At 33.6% G+C, this 18,370-nt stretch overlaps 1 protein-coding gene and 2 pseudogenes across 1 annotated transcript; 2 read left to right on the forward strand and 1 right to left on the reverse strand.

Annotated features, from left to right (window-relative positions):
• Positions 1 to 4,482: 4,482 nt before the first annotated feature.
• On the reverse strand, positions 4,483 to 8,231 carry LOC111025487 (L-ascorbate peroxidase, cytosolic). The gene is made up of 10 exons (XM_022303354.2): positions 8,032 to 8,231; positions 7,653 to 7,785; positions 7,385 to 7,559; positions 7,212 to 7,277; positions 6,467 to 6,515; positions 6,285 to 6,367; positions 5,185 to 5,264; positions 4,985 to 5,087; positions 4,822 to 4,880; positions 4,483 to 4,721 (listed from the first exon to the last, which is right to left on the reverse strand). The coding sequence occupies exons 2-10, from the start codon at positions 7,769 to 7,771 to the stop codon at positions 4,706 to 4,708; spliced, it is 750 nt and encodes a 249-aa protein (XP_022159046.1). The 5' UTR covers positions 7,772 to 7,785; positions 8,032 to 8,231; the 3' UTR covers positions 4,483 to 4,705.
• Positions 8,232 to 13,502: 5,271 nt separating this feature from the next.
• On the forward strand, positions 13,503 to 14,507 carry LOC148212399 (uncharacterized; annotated as a pseudogene).
• Positions 14,508 to 14,648: 141 nt separating this feature from the next.
• On the forward strand, positions 14,649 to 16,472 carry LOC111025486 (uncharacterized; annotated as a pseudogene).
• Positions 16,473 to 18,370: the final 1,898 nt, after the last annotated feature.

Here is an 18,370-nt window from a genome sequence, read left to right on the forward strand (position 1 = left end):
TGTGGAGACATGCGAGTGGGGGTATCCTATACAATGAGTTTGTATAAGACCGGATCGCGAAATAGCCAATCTTTAGATGTAACGTCGTTGACTAACATATTGCTATTTCATAGGATGACCAGGCAACTTATTCTCAATCTTGAGTGAGTTATGGGCTCATGCCCGTGAAAGCTCGTTCTTTGATCTGTATGGGTGAGAGTGACCCGAGTCGCCGACTCAATATTCCTACCATTTTGGGGACAAGACCGAGTGGGGAGTTGGGAACATAACTTCACAAGATGGAATTCACTCATCCCCGACTTTAGTGAGTTGATGAGTGTTCTCTTAAATGCTGACTCCGGGACTTGAACAAGGGGCCCCACCCTCTCACTAGCCCGAGAGGGACTTCCGGTTATTGGTTGGACCATAACCGGGTTGTTAATTAGAGGAGCAGTGGTATTTAAGGAGCAAAATGTAACATAGGGGTAAAACAGTAATTTGACCCATCTGTAGTTACGAACACTCGTGAAGGATTGACTTGTCATTAATGGTCGTATATCCGTGGACACGAAAACATTCTACAGTGAGAAGAGTGCAACTACGGGTCTTTAGTGGAGTGACCCGTAGTTAACGAATGTTGATTAACTCGGTCAATGAGTTCGACCGATTAATCTCGTATCGTTGAAGCTTCTGATCTGTAGGTCCATTAGGTCCCCTTGCTAGCTCACAATGGGTAAAACGAGGATCAAGTTTTTTGGAAAAATTTGAAATGTTCAAAATTGTTCAAGGGATTATATGTATATTGATACATTATAATATATAGTTAATTCTAAATTAAAACTATATATTATGAGAGATTTTATTTGAATGAGATTCAAATAAAATTAATATGAATAAGATTCATATTAAAACTATAGATTAAAAATAATATGCATAAGATGTACATTACGACTATAGGTTATACGAGAGAAATGCTGTAGAATATGATTTAATATATATATATATTATTACATAGGTTAATTATTAGTATTAGTTTTATTAATATTAATTTTATTAATATTATATATATAAAAACCCCTCTGCAAAATTTCAAAGGAGTGAGCAATTAAGTGACGTGGGGCAGAGTTTTATTTTGGTTTTTTGTTTATTGCAGAATGGTTCTGCAAAAACATAACGCTCAAGCCCAAGGAAATTGAATAGCATTCTCTTATGAAACTCTCAAAATTCTCTCTCACGTTCCAAACTAACGCTCCCACAAGCGAGATCGTCGCACCCTGAGGATAGTAAGGAAGATCGTTTGGTGGTGTTCGGAGGATTCATTGAAGAAGAGTTCTTGAAAGGTAAAAGGAAACCTTTTCTTTCCCCTGTATTTCATTCTTTTGAACTATGTGGTTTTGTTCTTCAAAATTCAAGAACTGGATCCGTTTTTCGCTGCGAGAATCACATCCCATTAGAAAAAACAAAAGTATGGAAAATGAGATGGGTTGAAGTGATCCATGGAAGCTCAATATAGGCTTGAGAGGTAACAAGGTGTTGAGAAATCCATAGGAAGTTGGCAACCATTAGTAGTTGTAGAGATCTTAGGAAAGGAGACCAAATCTTGGATCAATCGCTTAGTCAAAAGTGGTTATTCACATTTTGATAATTTGGGCATCGAATGTGGCTGAAGCATTGTGAAGCTGGATCTTTGAAAATAACGTGGTTGAAGCATTGCTCCATTAAGCTGGAAATTCTGGGGGTGTGATGCGCCTGACGCATTGTGATCACCAATCTTCACTTTTTTGTAAAAAAACAAACATATTTACACCAACTCCATTTATCGATAACTAAATGCCCAAGTCCTTAATCACAAAACATGGACTTTTGCTAAGATAGATGCATGATCATACACTTTTCATCCTAAATGACCCTAAACTAAGCATGCAAATCTATTCTTTTTAGCCTTTAATCAAGGCTTATCACTAGAGCATTAGTTAGACGGGAGTGAGAGTGTTAGAGTGATTCCCTTTCGATTTACTTTAACACCGTACATTATTCGTTTAAGTTTGTTCTCTATTTTCGAATACCCCAACAAGGAATCGCATAACACTTCTGTTATTTGCTCATTTACCATTTATGTCATTTACTGTTACATCATTCATAATTCCTTAACAACGTTTTTTTTCCTTTCCGGTATTCTATTTTACTACTATAAAGTATAGTTTTAGTCCCTATGGAAAAGACTTTGTTTTATACTCCAATTGAACATTTTGTGTACACTTGCATCGGTTTTCACATAAGTTATGGATACGCAACAATTTTTCAAATTAAAAAGTTGAGATTTTTTTCTAATTCATAATTGATTCTTCAAATTAAAAAGTTAAGATTTTTTACATATTAAATTTAAATTAAAAAGAGAGTGTGAGGTTTATGGTGTGAGATTGGTGAAGGGAACCAAGATTGTGGAAACATCCTCACAATGTTTATAGTATGAATCACCTAGTCACAATGGTAGCAAAAATCCGATAGTCGTTCATAGCACATTGGTGTCCAGTAGCCCTCCTACTGGACCATTGAGGTTAACTTTAGTTCTCTGCCACAAAGGTCCGTTGATATCAACTGAAGCATGAACCCTCAAGCTACCCCCCAACAGATTCTATCTTAGAGGGAGTGTCAATCCTTTCCTCTTCTTTGAGAGAATGAAGAAAAGAGAAGGTATTTCTAGCGTTCAAAGTGAACATTGTGAGAGAAGAGAAGCTTACATACTATGAAAATATCAAGATGTTTTCTAGTTCCAACAATAACGAAAGCAACAATGGCAATGACAAGTTCATCTTCTTCGGTGGTTAACTTGAAATTGTCTCATTCTTAAAACAAATAGTCTCTAGCCATTGGAGGAATGTCAAAGGAAGATAGATGATTGAGGAAAAAAATGCCAGAAAAGAGTCATACTTGGCGTGGAGACTAAGATGAAGCTACCTAGAAGAGGGGAGCTCTCATGTCAGAAGATATAGAGAGGAAAAAAAAGCCAAAACCAGGCTCTTTAAGTTAAAGAATTTGTGTTTTTATTTATTCTTTTCGTACAATGTTTATTATTTTAAAAGAAGTTGTCGAGAAATTTTATCATATCATATTTTTATAACTTAAATCATTTTATTTTTAAAAATGAATTGTATTTTGTTATGTTTAAAAAAAATATTTATATTTCTTTTACTGTATTAATATAAAGAAAAAAACCAATAGAGAATGATAACAACAATTTAGTATTTCATTCTATGCTAATTAACTATATATTAACAAATATAATATACAATATAATTAATTATATATTAATAAATATAATATACAATATATTGTTATAGGTCAAAGCGGACCTAGCTCAGCGGTAATTGACATAATTTCTAATGAAGGGATGAGTTCAATCCCCCACCCTAGGTATTAAAAAAATATATATTGTTATAGTTGATTGGGTCTTCAAGTTGGTAAACCAAATTTTCAGCCACATTGGAAGAAATTTTCTCTACTCAAAATTTTGACCCACATTCATTCCCTCTCATCTACCCACTGCCCCACATTCCTTATCTCTCCTCTGCCCTCTTCTCAAGCATTTTTGGTCTGTTTCTACATCCACGTTTCCAGCTCTCTCTCATTGGTGAGTGGACGTCTTTTTTGCATCTTTGTGTAAATTTATGAGACCCTTAGTTCCGGATTTTATTTTTGGGTGTTTGGGTTGTTATATTATTCATCTAAAAGTTGCTTTTAAACCTTGTTTCTGCATGTTATTTGGATGAATTGATTCAACTCTTGCTGGGTTATAAGGACGGCAAACAAAGTCTCATATTGTCTATGGAAGAGAGTGATTCGTAGTACATAGATGAGACGATTATCTTTGTTTGTTTGAAGTTTAGCTCTCTTTTAAATAATTTTGTGCAGCTTAATTTTATTATTTGTAAAGTGAATTCAAAAGTAATTTAAAAAGAAATGATTGAGTAATGCACTTTCATTAGGGAGAGAGTACAGAGACAAATTCTGAAACAAATCATGGAGGAAAATTCTAGAATCTGGTATTCAATAAAATTATTGAAATAAAAAGCAGAGTTTGAAAATATTTATTCCAAAATTTAAAGTGTGAATCTATGATTTTTTTTTTTTTATTTCAAAAAATACATTCAATGTTTTAAGGGAGAACAGAGTTTTGAAATCTTTATTCCAAATTTTGAAAGGGTAAAATTAAGATTTTTGTTTTTTTTTTAATTTGAAAAACAAAATCCATATTTGAAGGGAGAGGGTAAATAGTTATTTGAATTTGCATCTTTGCTCCCGAGCACTTCCCGCCCTAGCTTTCAATTGGGTTTCTCACCATAGGCCTTAGAGTAAATAAATAATTATTGGTAGTTCAACATATTGGTCGAAATTTTGAAATCGAAATTTTGAAATATTTCAAGTAAATGTCGACATTTCATTGATATTTTATAAAGTCGTTTTTCCTTTGGTAAGAAACAAGTCGAGTCGAATCGAATCATCTAACAAGCAACTCAACGGTGTTTTATTCAAGTCCAAAGAGGCTGGGAGACGAGCATTACATTCTGCTCAATAAGTCCCCAACAAAACAAAACTAGAAACCCACCATCCCAATTTCAAACCAACTGTCCAAAAAAACAAACAGCCACCCAACCCAACCAAACCTACAAATCAAAGCTAACATAAACAACAAAAGCCTGCAGCCTCATTTTTCCATTCCAATTGCTCAAGCATCAGCAAATCTGCACATCAAACACCACAAGTTATGAAAAGGTTTCCTTCTATCTCCGAGCAGCTATCAACGACACGAGGAAACACCAAGTGGGGGTTGAAAAAACTTACCCTAGCTCAGAAAGCTTCAAATGAGCTTCAGCATAGTCAGCAAAGAAAGCATCCTCGTCCTGAAACAAAAAGTGACAGCAATCCATCATCAGTAAAAGCAGCCCTCTATGGCCTCTTACGTGCAAAAGCACAAACCCAATTGATTATATAAACGAAAACGCACCGCAGCATATTTTTCGACAAGGGGGCGGAAGACAGGATCGCTCAGAAGGGCCTTGTCTGATACCAATTGCAGAAGGCCTTCCTTCTCCCCGGTCAAGAGTTCGCTGTTGAGAATAACAATCGATAAAAGAAGTTTGAGCTTTAAACATTTCTTGGCAACCACCATGAATGAATGCTAACACTAGACGTGAATAAACTTACGTGAAGTAAGAGTTGTCAAAGATGAGAGGGTTGGAAGTCCATGGCCCCTCAAAGCCAGATCGTTCCTTGTGTGCCCTACCCTGTCAAGTTAAATCACAATCAGATACAAAAACTTGATGGCTCCACTACACTAATTTAACTTTATAGGTTCATTCTTCAACACGTGCGCTTGTATCTTGATTTTCAGCTTAAAGTCCTAATTGAACCAAATTTAAATAGGCGGTGAAATCAAAACTCTCTATCACTTGAGTTACAATTAGGGGTGCAAGGACAGCTAAAAAAATCGAACCGATCGCCGACCAAACCGAAGGTTAGTCGGTTGATTCCCTTAAACCTACAAAAACCGACCAACCAATCGACTTATATATATTAATAAAAAAAGGATGAAGATTTTGCTTTCACGTGATTCACGTGAATGGCTTGGTTTACCTTATTTTATTTTATTTTATGTATATTAAATCTTTCATTCCTTTTTTTTTTTATGTTTAATTAATCTCTCCTTCACTCTCACATACTCCCTCCCTCCTCTCCCCCTGTTTTCTTCCTCCCTCCTCGTATATACCATTTCTCTTTATTTTTTCTTATATTTATTTTTTTCCTCGTACTATTTTTTTCTTCCGTAAAATATATATATATATTCTTTTTAATATATCTTCTCCCTATCTCTCACCCGCTTCTCCCTCGTCATCTCTTCCCTCTTCTCCTGCTCCATTTTTTATTGTCTTCTCTACAACGGATAGCCATCGGCATGTTCAAACCTTAGCTTCCATCTAAAACCAACTGACCGAACTCGCTGACCGTTGATAAGTTTGTATAGAGCTGTAAAAAATGATTCCTACCTACCAAAACTAAATGGTCAGTAGTCTGTGTCAGTTTTGTGTTAAACTCCACAATGACCGACCAACCAATGTGCACCCCTAGTTTCAATTTTATTAAAATAACTTGTACTTGATGTTAATTTGCACATTCTTGTTTGGAATGAGGTTATTTATTGTCAACTATTGGATCTTCTTGCTATATTGGATGTTTTAAAGTCCAGTTTGATCTTATAAACTCAACAGAATGACAAATATAATTTCATTATAATGAGCAGAACAAACCAATGTGTGACCGCCAGAGAGAGCGACAATGTCCTGGTCTGAGAGACCCATGGTGTAGAAAACATCCCTCAGATGATCAGAACCTAAAAACCACAAGGCACCCGTCAATTTTTTGGTTCAAAATATGAAAACAGAATCTTTTAAACCATTCACAATAGAACTTTATCGCCCTGGAAACTAACCTTTGGTAGCGTCGGGCAAGCGACCTTCTGGGGGTGGCACAGGCTTGTCCTGCAGAACAAAGACCAACGATTCACAATATGTCAATATCAGACCTTATAAGTTCAAAAAAAGGTAAAATTATAATTATAGAGTGCATGGTCCACGTTGGTCTCAATTTACTCCTTATAACTTTGAAGTATCATTATATTTCTCCTACGGCTTGGTTAAATCTCCCCAATCATCTCACGTTACTAGATGTTCATTTGGACGTGACAAAAAGAGATGATAAGCTACTCTTTCAGTAAGAAAGTTAAAGTAACCCGCTGCGACGGTATCGAGCTGGTTGTGTTATGATTTGAGTTGGGTAATAAATAGAAGAAACCAAGTGAGTTTTCAAATAAGAACATAATACTACAGACTACAGAGTCTCAAAAATTCCTAATCTCCAAAAAAAAGTTTAATTTAAAGAAAACCCATCTCCTTTCCACATCCAAGGAAAATGTATTACATATGAAAACTGTTTGGCAAAGGCAAAAAGACGTTTTGGAAGATTTACAAACAAGTCAAATCAAACTCAACCTAAAACTGAACGACAAGCAAAACTCAAAAAAGTTGAAGTTCTCACTTCTCAAAGAAGTAAGAACTTCAAAACAAACAATCCCAAACGAGGTAATAATCCAGAGCACCCAAATCAAGAAACACGACCATTCTCAAATTAACAGAAATAGCAAACAAATAGTTAGAAAATTTGTCTTCAATACTGACCTCTCTACCCGGGTGGAAAGGAACCTCGGGCCCTCCTGTAATCTCAACAGCGACAACACCAGCTAACTGTGACAAATCGAAATCACAAATACAAAAACCAAATAACAATCAAAATCAAGAGCTCCTAAAAATAGATCTGATTATGAAAAGCCGAATCGTTGCATTTATTATACCTGGTAAAAATCGGCGTATGATAGGATGGGGAACTGTTCCTTGATGGGCTCCAATAGCCTGACGGCGATGTCGAGGCCATTGTTGGCGCCATGGGCAAGCTCATTAGAGAACCTAATAGTTCCGAACGGGCCACCAGTCTTGGATTTCTTGTCGAAGGTTCCGGCGGAGTGCCATCTGCAACCAAATCAACAACCTAAACACTCAACAATCGCTCACAAAAAGGAAGAAGAAGAAGTGTAAAATCAGAGAATCAGAACAAGAACATACGCGAGGCGTAGCATTAGAGGAGCGCAGTTCTTCTCAGCGATGAGACCTCTGAGTTTCCTCTTGGCCTTCTCCACGGCCTTCTGGTACTCCTCACTCACAACTGGGTAGCACTTTCCCATGGCGGACGATGATACTGAAAATGAAATTCAAACACATCGAAACCCCACATTTCAGATCCAAATCACAACCCAAATTACAGCTAAAACAAAATCAACTCCAGAAACCGAAATCTCAAACGCAGTAACAGAAATCCATCGCAAAAAGAACGATTCAAGCACACTCACAACCAAAATCAACGGGGGAAAAAACCAAAAGCTCAAAACCAAAGAAGAGAATCTATGCTTGATTCGATCTAAGTCAACAATTACAGAACACATACCTTTGAAGAAATGGAGACGAATTCGAAGCGAAAGAAGAAACTCTCAGGACGCGAGTCGAGCACAAGCAGGAGCTGCAAGATAAATAATGGCAGCAGAGAGAGAGAGGGTTCTCGAGGCTTGCCTCTGACCGTCGGATATCAAAGCTGTTGAAATTCAACGGCTGGGATTGGATTTTGAAAACTCGTGGCGCGTTGTTGGAGGCTGAGTAGGTGACGACGAGTTATATATATAATGAAGGAAGCGCCAATGACCGAAATTACGGAATTGCCCTTCTTGGAGGCAATTATGGAGTTGTCCTAATTGGACATTAATGTTTGAATTTGACCTCTAGAGAATATAAGTTGGAATCAAATGACTTTTCCTTTTTGTTACATTTTTCATTTAAATACATTATATTAGTCCTGTTTTTTTTTTTCCTTAATATGAATGATCATTTGGGTGAAGAAAAAATATTGAAACGATACAAACTTGAATTAATTTATTTTAATAGAGTTAGTCCAAAGTTGGATTTTTGATATATTAGGTCATAGGCCAAACCTCGTGAAAAAGCATGAGGAATTGCACGTATTCTTAAAATTAAAAAAATTGAAAATCAAATGATATTTTATTATATTTATTGTAGTCCTTTTAATTAAAGATTATGTTGTTGAAAGCAAGTTTTTAATTGTTTTTAATGGATATTTCTAGAAATGTTATAAAAATAGAAAATTCGTCAAAAATATTTAAATTAATGAATAAATATTTCATCATTTCTAAAAATGTTAAAGATTATTAATATTAATATATGTATATATTAATGATACTTTTTGATATTTTGTATATTAGTAATACTATAAAAGTTTTAATTCACCTCTTATAAAGATTGGGGTAGGGATCAAACTCGCAACCTCTCAATTAAAGATATATCAACCACCACTAAATTATTTTCGCTTGTGTTAATATTTAAAACCGATAGAGCTTGGTTTTTAATATAAATATCAAAATATTGTATTAAAATAATCTGATAATCTAAACATTATGAGATTCTCATTATGAAATTAATCTTTTTTCTTGAATAAAGAAGAGTAAATAATATTTTTTGACCGAACGAAAATGGAAATTCAAGGCCAATTGGATAACGTTTCATAGGATTTTATTTTATTTTTATTTTTTTGCGTTTGAGTGTGAACGCGTGATTATCCAAAGATTCCATTAGTGGGAAATGATAAAGCCACAGGGTCTGTTATGTTATTTTCCATCACCCTCTAATTTGATTGGCTACACACATAGGAGATGACGAGATCTGTCAGCGGTCTTTTCCTTTTCCATTACTTTTCTTTCTTTTTTTACTCTTTTTATTATTTTTCACCTATCAGAACGTGCCACGACATGGCAGAAGAAAATTTTTGAAATGGACGGCTAAAAATTGGCTTGAATTCAACTTTCTATATGTTGTATGGGTTAGAACGTGGCGCGCACGAGTCCCCTCCAATTAAGCCCATTGTGGGGCACAATAGTCCCTTCAAACAAGGGCATCTGGTCTAATTGTCTCTTTTTCTCCATCGATAAATCTATTTTCGACAATAATAATTCGAACCGATCTCAATTAGTTAAGTCATATATTATTATATATTATTGAATAAAAAATTAGGTCCCGTGATAACTATTTTGTTTTTTATTTTTTGTTTTTGGTTTTCTTATTTCTGGTTTTTAGTTTTCTATTTTAAAAAACAAAAATCATATAGGTTTGATAATTGGTTTTTCTTTTTTTTGTTTTTAAAAAATAGAAAACCAAATATATTTGCTAACCCTTTTTCATTTTTTATTTTTAAAAAGTTAGAAAAGTGGAAATATATGTTTGATATAAGATTCAATAGAGTAGAGATGATAATAATGCAGGGCGATATTGCATGTACTCCCCCTTCTCATGTTCGTGAAAATTTTTAGTCCACCATCTCCACTTTGTTCGTCGGTTCGGGAATCCAGAATCATGTTAAAGAATCATTATTTTGGGACGGGGATATTTGCGAGAAGAATTACCGGTTTTATAATTAATTTTAATTATTTTTAGAATTTTATAAAAAGTGTAATAAATATATAAGAATTATTTTTAGAATTATTATTTACTATTATAAATAATTAGTTTTAAAAAATATTTAATATTTTATTCTAAATTTAGTAAATATGTTGATAAAAAAATATATTAAATTATTAAAAAAAAAAGAATCCGAACAAGTTTTGGACATAAATTTCCTATTCTTCAGAGCAAGGACCGACCCTAGGGAATTTCTGTCATCCCTAATGTACAGACACGAAATACAAATTTAGACGGATAAAAATAAACTTTTTAAAGATTTGAAAATACATTTTTTAAAGATAAATTTTGGAGAGAAAAAGAAAATTAGTGAAAGACAATTTAAAAGCAAAACCAGATAAAGTTTAAAGAAAATTAAAGTTGAGAAGAAAATACACCTTAAAGAACAAAAGAAATTAGAAAGAAAAAAAATTATAGTGAGAAAAAATTTAAAGATAAAAATAATATTCCAAATATATTTTTTAGATAAAATAAATAAAAAAGATAAATAAAAGTTATAGTGAAAGATAATTAACGATAAAATAATATATAATTAGAAAAAATAGATTAAGAAGAAAAAAAGTTTTAAAAAACGAGTAGAGAGAGAAAAAGTTTGTGAAAATATTAACTTTTTAGAAGGCGGAATGAAAATGATTTGTTGGAAAAAAAAAACAAAGATACATTTTAGAGAGCGGAATGAAAATGATTTGTTAGAAAAAAAAAATAGAGATAAATCAAGATGAAATTTTGGGAGAAAAAAAATAATAATAAATATTTAAAATATAAAAATTTTAGAGTGAAAAATAATTTTGCTAGAGATAAATAAGAAATAAAGAAAAAGGTTGAGTATTAGAAGAAAAACTCATAGAAATCAGATTTTCAAAACTGCTTTTTTTTTTCTGAAATTTACAAAGGATTTCAAAAATGATATTTGAAAAACCAAAAACAGAAATGAGTTTTGAAAAACCAAAAACAGAAAATTGAATTGGTTACCAAAAAGTCTTAGGAATTTGAATCCTCGCATTCAGATATTTTTTTTTTCTCTTTTGAGAAAGGAAATTACGAAAAGAAAAACCAAAGTGAGGCATTAATAATTAAATAAGGATGTTAACTACGAAGGGAATGAATCTAGATAGATTTCCAAAAATCTAAATTTGCATGTCTTGCTAATTCATGAATTGCCCCATTTATCTATGGCGTAAATGAAAGAGATACCATGAATCGTCTAGACAAACAAAGCAACTTAAAAATATTGGGGTCATGTTTAAAACTAAAATTTACCATGAAATAAAATAGAGTAATTATATTAGTTTTTAATAAAATAGAATGAAAAGTTTGGTATCTTTTTGTTATATATTTTTTTATAATCTAGAATCGATGTCATGTAGTTCCGTCAATTGAATCCTAATGGTTGAAGCGTTGACGACCACCCAACATTATAACCGATGTTGCAGGACTCATCACCAAATGGAGGGAAGAGGAAAACTCCGACTACATGTTCCGTGGAGTTCAAATATGCTACACGCTCAAGCATTCACACCTAATATTTTTGAGTTATTCAAGATTCAATATTCCATCTTGAATGGCACAATCTTCAATATCTTGTCATTAAATACCTCTTCAAACTTGGAACATTGACCTCTCTTTCTTGTTTTGTTGGATGACTTTTAAGGAGAAATTTGGTATAGTGTCCATATTTATATTGCATCAATAAAAATGGTTAAATGTATGATAAATTACATATATATCTACTTGATTTTTTTTTTTAGTTTCTCCCTATTTCTTTTTCCATTTGTACCTTCGTTGCTATATTCAGATTTTCTAAAATTACTTTCAGGACCATTTGTTTCGTAGGAATCCAAAATTCTCTTGAAACGAACATCTGGATTCTCACGTTTGTTTTGTGGTAATGTAAGATACCCGGGTATCTCGAGATTCTCGGGTATCCTAGAATACCAATTTGGAAGGCATCCGAATCGATTTGGATGCCATTTTGAAATATGGGTTTCCATGATTCCCATGTCAAGGACATCCTTGATAAGATGAAAAATATACCCATATTTTATATATTTATTTTACATTTTATTAATTTATTATGTTTAAATATTGGAATTTAATTATAATTTATCATTTTGTGGCAGATTAAAGATATTCAAGAATAATAATTTTAAAACACAATTTTAGAGGATAATGCGGACTCCACCAAATTGGGAAGAGTTCAACGGATAAATATAGACACAATTATTATGGTGGAAAGCTTCAATTTGAGAATTATGAATTTTTAGAATATTTTGTAAATAAAGAGATATAATCAAAGTAGAAAACATAATCCTTAATTGATTAGGAACTCTTTTATTTAATTTGTTTTCTTTTAAAAATTATATTTTCCAATTAGTTAGGAATTTCTTATTAGAAATAATTCATCTTTAAAAGAGGATAAAGTTAATCTCTATAAATAGAGAAGCCTTATCGGGAGATCCATCATCCAAGTTCCAACGAAAAACTCTCTTCTCCAAAATTCAGTTCTCTCCCTCTACCATGAGTGACTAGGCTTTAATTCTTCCAACTCAAGGGTGATTCAAGTCCGATTGTAAGCTTGGGAGACTCAAGTTAGATAGAGATTTCTTCTTTTTTCAAGTATTCTTTGTTTCTTGTTCTTATTATTTATGAACAGTTTATATTAATTAAATTGACACCTTAATTCATATTAATTGTTCTACTGCTATCCATGAATTTGTGATCCGTAATTGTCATGAATGATTGAAATAAGTAGCAAGGGATTGGCTCATGTGTGTGTATTATGACTTTTCCATGTTTACATAGCTGGCATAATAGACTTTAGGGAAACAAATGGACAAAATTAATTAACTTGCAGCTATCTCAAATTAATTAATTTTGGTTTAGTCATTCTCATTATCCTTAATGCTATTAATTAATCAACTGTGCTATTCTTTGATTAATATGGAACGCTATCGTGCCCAATTGATTAATTAATAAGATTTAATTTTGATGCTTGGTCTAAATTAATTAAACTAGGAGAATTAAAACTTATCACGGCTGTTTCGAGTAAGTAGACTAAGTTCTTGAATCAAGATACCAATTTTGTGTAAAACTTATGATCAAGATTATAATTGGATGAAAATCATACCTTTGGATTAGAAGTTTGGTAAGATTGACTTTCGTTTTCCTTTTAGTTTATCTTTTAAATTTCAAAATTTAATTACAAAACCCCCCATTTTTTAACTTTGAGAAATTAATTTCATTCATTCTCTTGGGATTTGACATGGTCTTACTACTTCTACAAGTTAAATTTAGTAAAATCAGTAATTATTTTGGAGGGTCTCGACAACCCTTACCAAAATTGGTGCCGTTGCCAGGGAACCATTATTATTTTCTCATTGTTTAATTTAACTTTTAATGACTCGTTCTTCTCAGAATATAGAACTAAAATTTGATCCTGAAATTGAAAGGACATTGCGCCAGTTAAGAAGGGAGAGAAGACGACGTTTAGAATTCAACGAAGAAATGACGGATAGAACATTAAAACAGCTTGCGGCACCAGATTTGAATCAACAACCTCTTTGCATAACTTTTCCTAATATTGAAAATGATTTTGAATTAAAATCTGGATTAATATACTTACTTCCTATTTTTCGTGGATGTGAGGATCCTCATAAACACTTGAAGGAATTTCATATTGTATGCTCTGGAATGAAGCCACATGGAGTGACTAAGGAGCAAACCAACCTTAGAGCTTTTCCCTTTTCTTTAAAGGATCAAGCAAAATATTGGCTTTATTATCTACCTTATGGATCAATCACAACATAGAATGAGATGAAAAGATTGTTCCTAGATAAATTCTTTCCTGCATCACGAGTTGCAAATATTAGAAAGGAAATTTATGGAATCACGCAGATCACTGGGGAGACATTATATGAGTACTGGGAACGATTTAAGAGATTATGCGCTAGTTTGCAGCACCATCAAATCCCTGATCAACACCTCATCCAATATTTTTACGAAGGATTATTACCAATGGATAGGAGTATGATCGATGCAGCTAATGGAGGAGCTTTGGTAGACAAGACATCAGAAGCAGCCAAGTAACTAATTTTAAACATGGCTGAAAACTCCCAACAATTTGGATTTAGAACGGGAAGAGCTATTATACAAGTCAATGAGGTAAGTGAACTTAAAAGTCAAATATCTGATCTAACTGCTTTAGTCCGTCAAATTGCTCTAGGAGAAAAGCCACGTGAAATGTACGCACTTCAAGGACATCCTCAAATACATACCCTCAATTTCAACAAGATTCCATTCAAGAAGCCAACGCTGCAAGGAGACTTCCTATTCCTCCACAAAGAAACTATGATCCATATGTCAATCATTATAATCCTGGATGGAGAGACCATTCAAATCTAAGTTATGGGAGTCAAAACTTCATAAGACCACCCCCACCTCCTATGCAAACTCAAGCCTCAAATTTAGGTATGTCTCTTGAAGGAAATTGTTAAAAGTCTTGCTAATAGTGCTCTTCAATTTCAACAGGAAACAAGGGCTGTCATGCAAAATTTGGGAAACCAAATTACTCAATTGGCTACCTGGTCCTCGCAACCAGAAGTAAATCCAAAGGAGAATGTCAGTGCAATCATGACTAGGAGTGGAAAAGAAATGACTTCGATCCCTCAGAAAGAGGGTGAGTTAGGCGAGAAAAATGAAGAAGACAATTTATCCAAAGCATCAAGCGGGGTAAATTTCGATTCACCTTTATCTTTTCAAACTTACACTCCATCACCTCCCTTTCCAAGCAGGTTAGCTAAGCCAAAAGCGGGTGAACAGGAAAATGAGATCTTGGATACTTTTAGAAAGGTAGAAATAAATATCCCTCTCTTAGATGCTATTAAGTAAATTCCAAAATATGCAAAATTCTTGAAGGAATTATGCACAAACAAAAGGAGAGTGAAAGAGAAAGACAAGGTAGTGGTAAGTGAAAATCTATCAGCCATATTACAAAAAAACATGCCAGAAAAATGCAAAGATCCAGGTATGTTTTCATTACCTTGTGTAATTTGAAACAAAAGAATTGAGCGTACTATGTTAGATTTAGGAGCTTCCATTAATGTCATGTCATATTTTGTTTATCAAGAGCTTAAATTAAATGACTTGCAAAAAACTGGTGTTGTGATCCTATTAGTACAAGTCAACTAACTAATATTCCCTGTCGACTTTTACATATTAGATAGTAATCCCTCATCTAAATCTGCTTCTATTTTGTTAGGGACACCATTCATGAAAACAGCTAGGACAAAGATTGATGTTGACGAAGGGACGCTCTCGGTAGAATTTGATAAAGAAATTGTTAAATTTAATATTTTTGATGCTATGAAATATCCCAATGATGAATACTCACTTTGTCAAATTGATATAATTGATTCAATTGTGCAGGATAAATTTACCAAAGATAATGATGATCATTTGCACAAATTAGATGAACAATCTCTTGCTGAAGTTGAAGACGAAATTGATAAAGAAAAGATGTTAAACTTTGATGCTAAAATTTCTACCACAAATAATAAAATCATACCTTCTATTGTACAGGCACCAAAATTGGAGTTGAAGGCTTTACCAGATCACCTAAAATATGTGTATTTAGGTGAAATTGAAACATTACCTGTCATCATTTCAAAAGAACTCACAGTGGAACAAGAAGAAAAGTTGATTAAAACATTGAAGGAGTACAAGGTAGTAATTGGGTGGAGTTTAGCCGACATCAAAGGTATTCGCCCATCAATTTGCATGCATAGAATTTTGTTGGAGGATGAAACAAAACCGACGAGAGAACCACAAAGAAGGTTAAATCCAACTATGAAAGAGGTGGTAATGAAAGAAATACTAAAATTGTTGGAAGCAGGTATCATCTATCCAATTTCTGACAGTAAATGGGTAAGTCTGATTCATGTTGTACCAAAGAAAACTGGAATCACTGTGGTAAGAAATTGCAACAATGAACTTGTGTCAATGCGTGTACAAAATGGTTGGAGGATGTGTATTGATTTCAGAAAACTCAATCAAGTTACTAGAAAAGATTATTTTCCTCTACCTTTCATCGACCAAATGATTGAACGATTAGCAGGCAAACCATTTTTTTGTTTTCCTGATGGATTTTCAGGTTTTTATCAAATTCCTATCGCACAAGAAGATCAAGAAAAGACTACATTCACTTGTTCATATGGGACATATGCTTATAGACGAATGTCATTTGGTCTTTGTAATGCCCCAGGAACATTTCAAAGATGCATGATGAGCATTTTTTCTGAATATATTGAAAAATGCATTGAAGTGTTTATGGATGACTTTACTGTGCATGGAGAATCATTTGATGAATGATTAGATAATTTAACTAAAGTCATGAAAAGATGCATTGAAACTAATTTAGTGTTAAATTATGAAAAGTATCATTTTATGGTTACCCAAGACATTGTATTAGGATATGTGATTTCTTCTAAGGGAATAGAGGTTGATAAAGCAAAAATAGATGTCATTAGCAGTGACTCTTAAGGTCGGAACGGGAGAAGTTGTCTCAGTTGTGGCAATATGAGAGCTTAAGTTGTTTTCAGATAAGAAATCATATATTTTATTAGATAATGTATATGTTGTTCCTAAAATTAAGAGGAACTTGATTTCTATTTCTTGTCTATTATAACAATTATACTTTGTTTATTTTTCTATGAATGAGTGTTCATTTCTAGAAATAGTGTTAACATTTGTTCTGCCAAATTAGAAAATAACTTGTATGTGCTAAGACCAACCATAACAAAAGTAGTTTTAAATATTGAGTTATTTAAAAATGCTAAAACTCAAACTAAAAGGTAAAAAGTTTCTCCTAAAGAAAATACCTATCTTTGGCATTTAAGATTAAGTCACATTAATCTTAATAGGATTGGGAGGTTGATTAAGAATGATCTTCTAAGCGAGTTAGATGATAATTCTTTATCACCATGTGAATCTTGTCTGAAGGCAAGATGACTAAAAGACCTTTTACTTGAAAAGGTTATAGAGCCAACGAGCTTTTAGAACTTATACATTTAGACCTTTGTGGTCCGATGAATGTTAAAGCCCAAGGAGGGTATGAATACTTCATCTCTTTTATAGATGATTATTCAAGGTATGGTTATCTATACCTGATGCAACACAAGTCTGAAGCCCTTGAAAAGTTCAAAAAGTACAAAACCGAAGTTGAAAATCAATTAGGTAAAACCATTAAAACATTTCGATCTGATCAGGGTGGAGAGTATATGGACTTGAGATTCCAAGACTATATGATAGAACATGGAATCACGTCCCAACTCTCAGCCCCTGGTACACCATAACAGAATGATGTATCAGAAAGGAGAAACCGAACCCTGTTAGACATGGTTCGCTCAATGATGAGCTATGATCAGTTGCCTAACTCGTTTTGGGGTTACGTAGTGGAGACTGCGGTTTATATTTTGAACGTAGTTCTATCGAAGAGTGTTTCTGAAACACTCTTTGAACTATGGAACGGTCGTAAAGCTAGTTTATGTCACTTTCGTATTTGGGGATATCCGACACACGTGCTCATGACTAGCCCAAAGAAATTGGAACCTCGTTCAAAAGTATGTCTATTCATAGGTTACCCTAAATGGTAGGAATATTGAGTCGTCGATTCGAGCCACTTTCACCCATACAGATCAAAGGACGAGCCCTCACGGGTAAGAGTTCATAAGTTACTTAGGATTAGAATGAGTTGCCTGGTCATCCTATGAAATAGCAATCTGTTAGTAAACGACGTTACATCTAAAGACGACTATTTCGTGGTCCGGTCTTATACAAAATCATTGTATAGGATACCCCCACTCGCATGTCTCCACACGAACGACCTGGATCAGGTCGTCTGTAAGATTTATAAAGTGTCTGTATCCATAGTGTTGTCAGGATAAGGTATCTAGCCTTATCCATATACTATAGACCCTTTAGGTTCTTCCCAAGACATTATCCAGTTGTATATCGAGAGTATATCAAATATATACCCAGTATATGTATTATACCGATTCCATGATAATAGCCTTAGATGTTTAGTGTATTGGATTTAGACAATTGCAATGAATTCAACAACAAATTTATTGAATATAAATTACATAAATACAAACTATGAGTTTAGGGCAATACACACAACAACCACGACCATGGTCGTCGCTGAATCGAAGCTCGAACCGTCGTGGAGACGTGTCGCCACACCAGACCGACGCTTAGGTCGCCGTGGA

Source organism: Momordica charantia (assembly GCF_013281855.1).
Source record: "Momordica charantia cultivar OHB3-1 chromosome 3 unlocalized genomic scaffold, Mcharantia_2.0 BLBB01000003.1, whole genome shotgun sequence".
NCBI classification, from domain to species: domain Eukaryota; kingdom Viridiplantae; phylum Streptophyta; class Magnoliopsida; order Cucurbitales; family Cucurbitaceae; genus Momordica; species Momordica charantia.

What these genes read in the sequence shown, in the direction of transcription:
- LOC111025487 (XM_022303354.2), bottom strand. Translation starts at nt 7,771, where the DNA reads ATGGGAAAGTGCTACCCAGTTGTGAGTGAGGAGTACCAGAAGGCCGTG. An exon ending in CTTTCCACCCGGGTAGAGAG is followed by an intron (nt 6,516 to 7,211) that starts GTCAGTATTGAA and finishes TTTGTTCTGCAG; the next exon opens with GACAAGCCTGTGCCACCCCC. An exon ending in CTTGCCCGACGCTACCAAAG is followed by an intron (nt 6,368 to 6,466) that starts GTTAGTTTCCAG and finishes TGTGGTTTTTAG; the next exon opens with GTTCTGATCATCTGAGGGAT.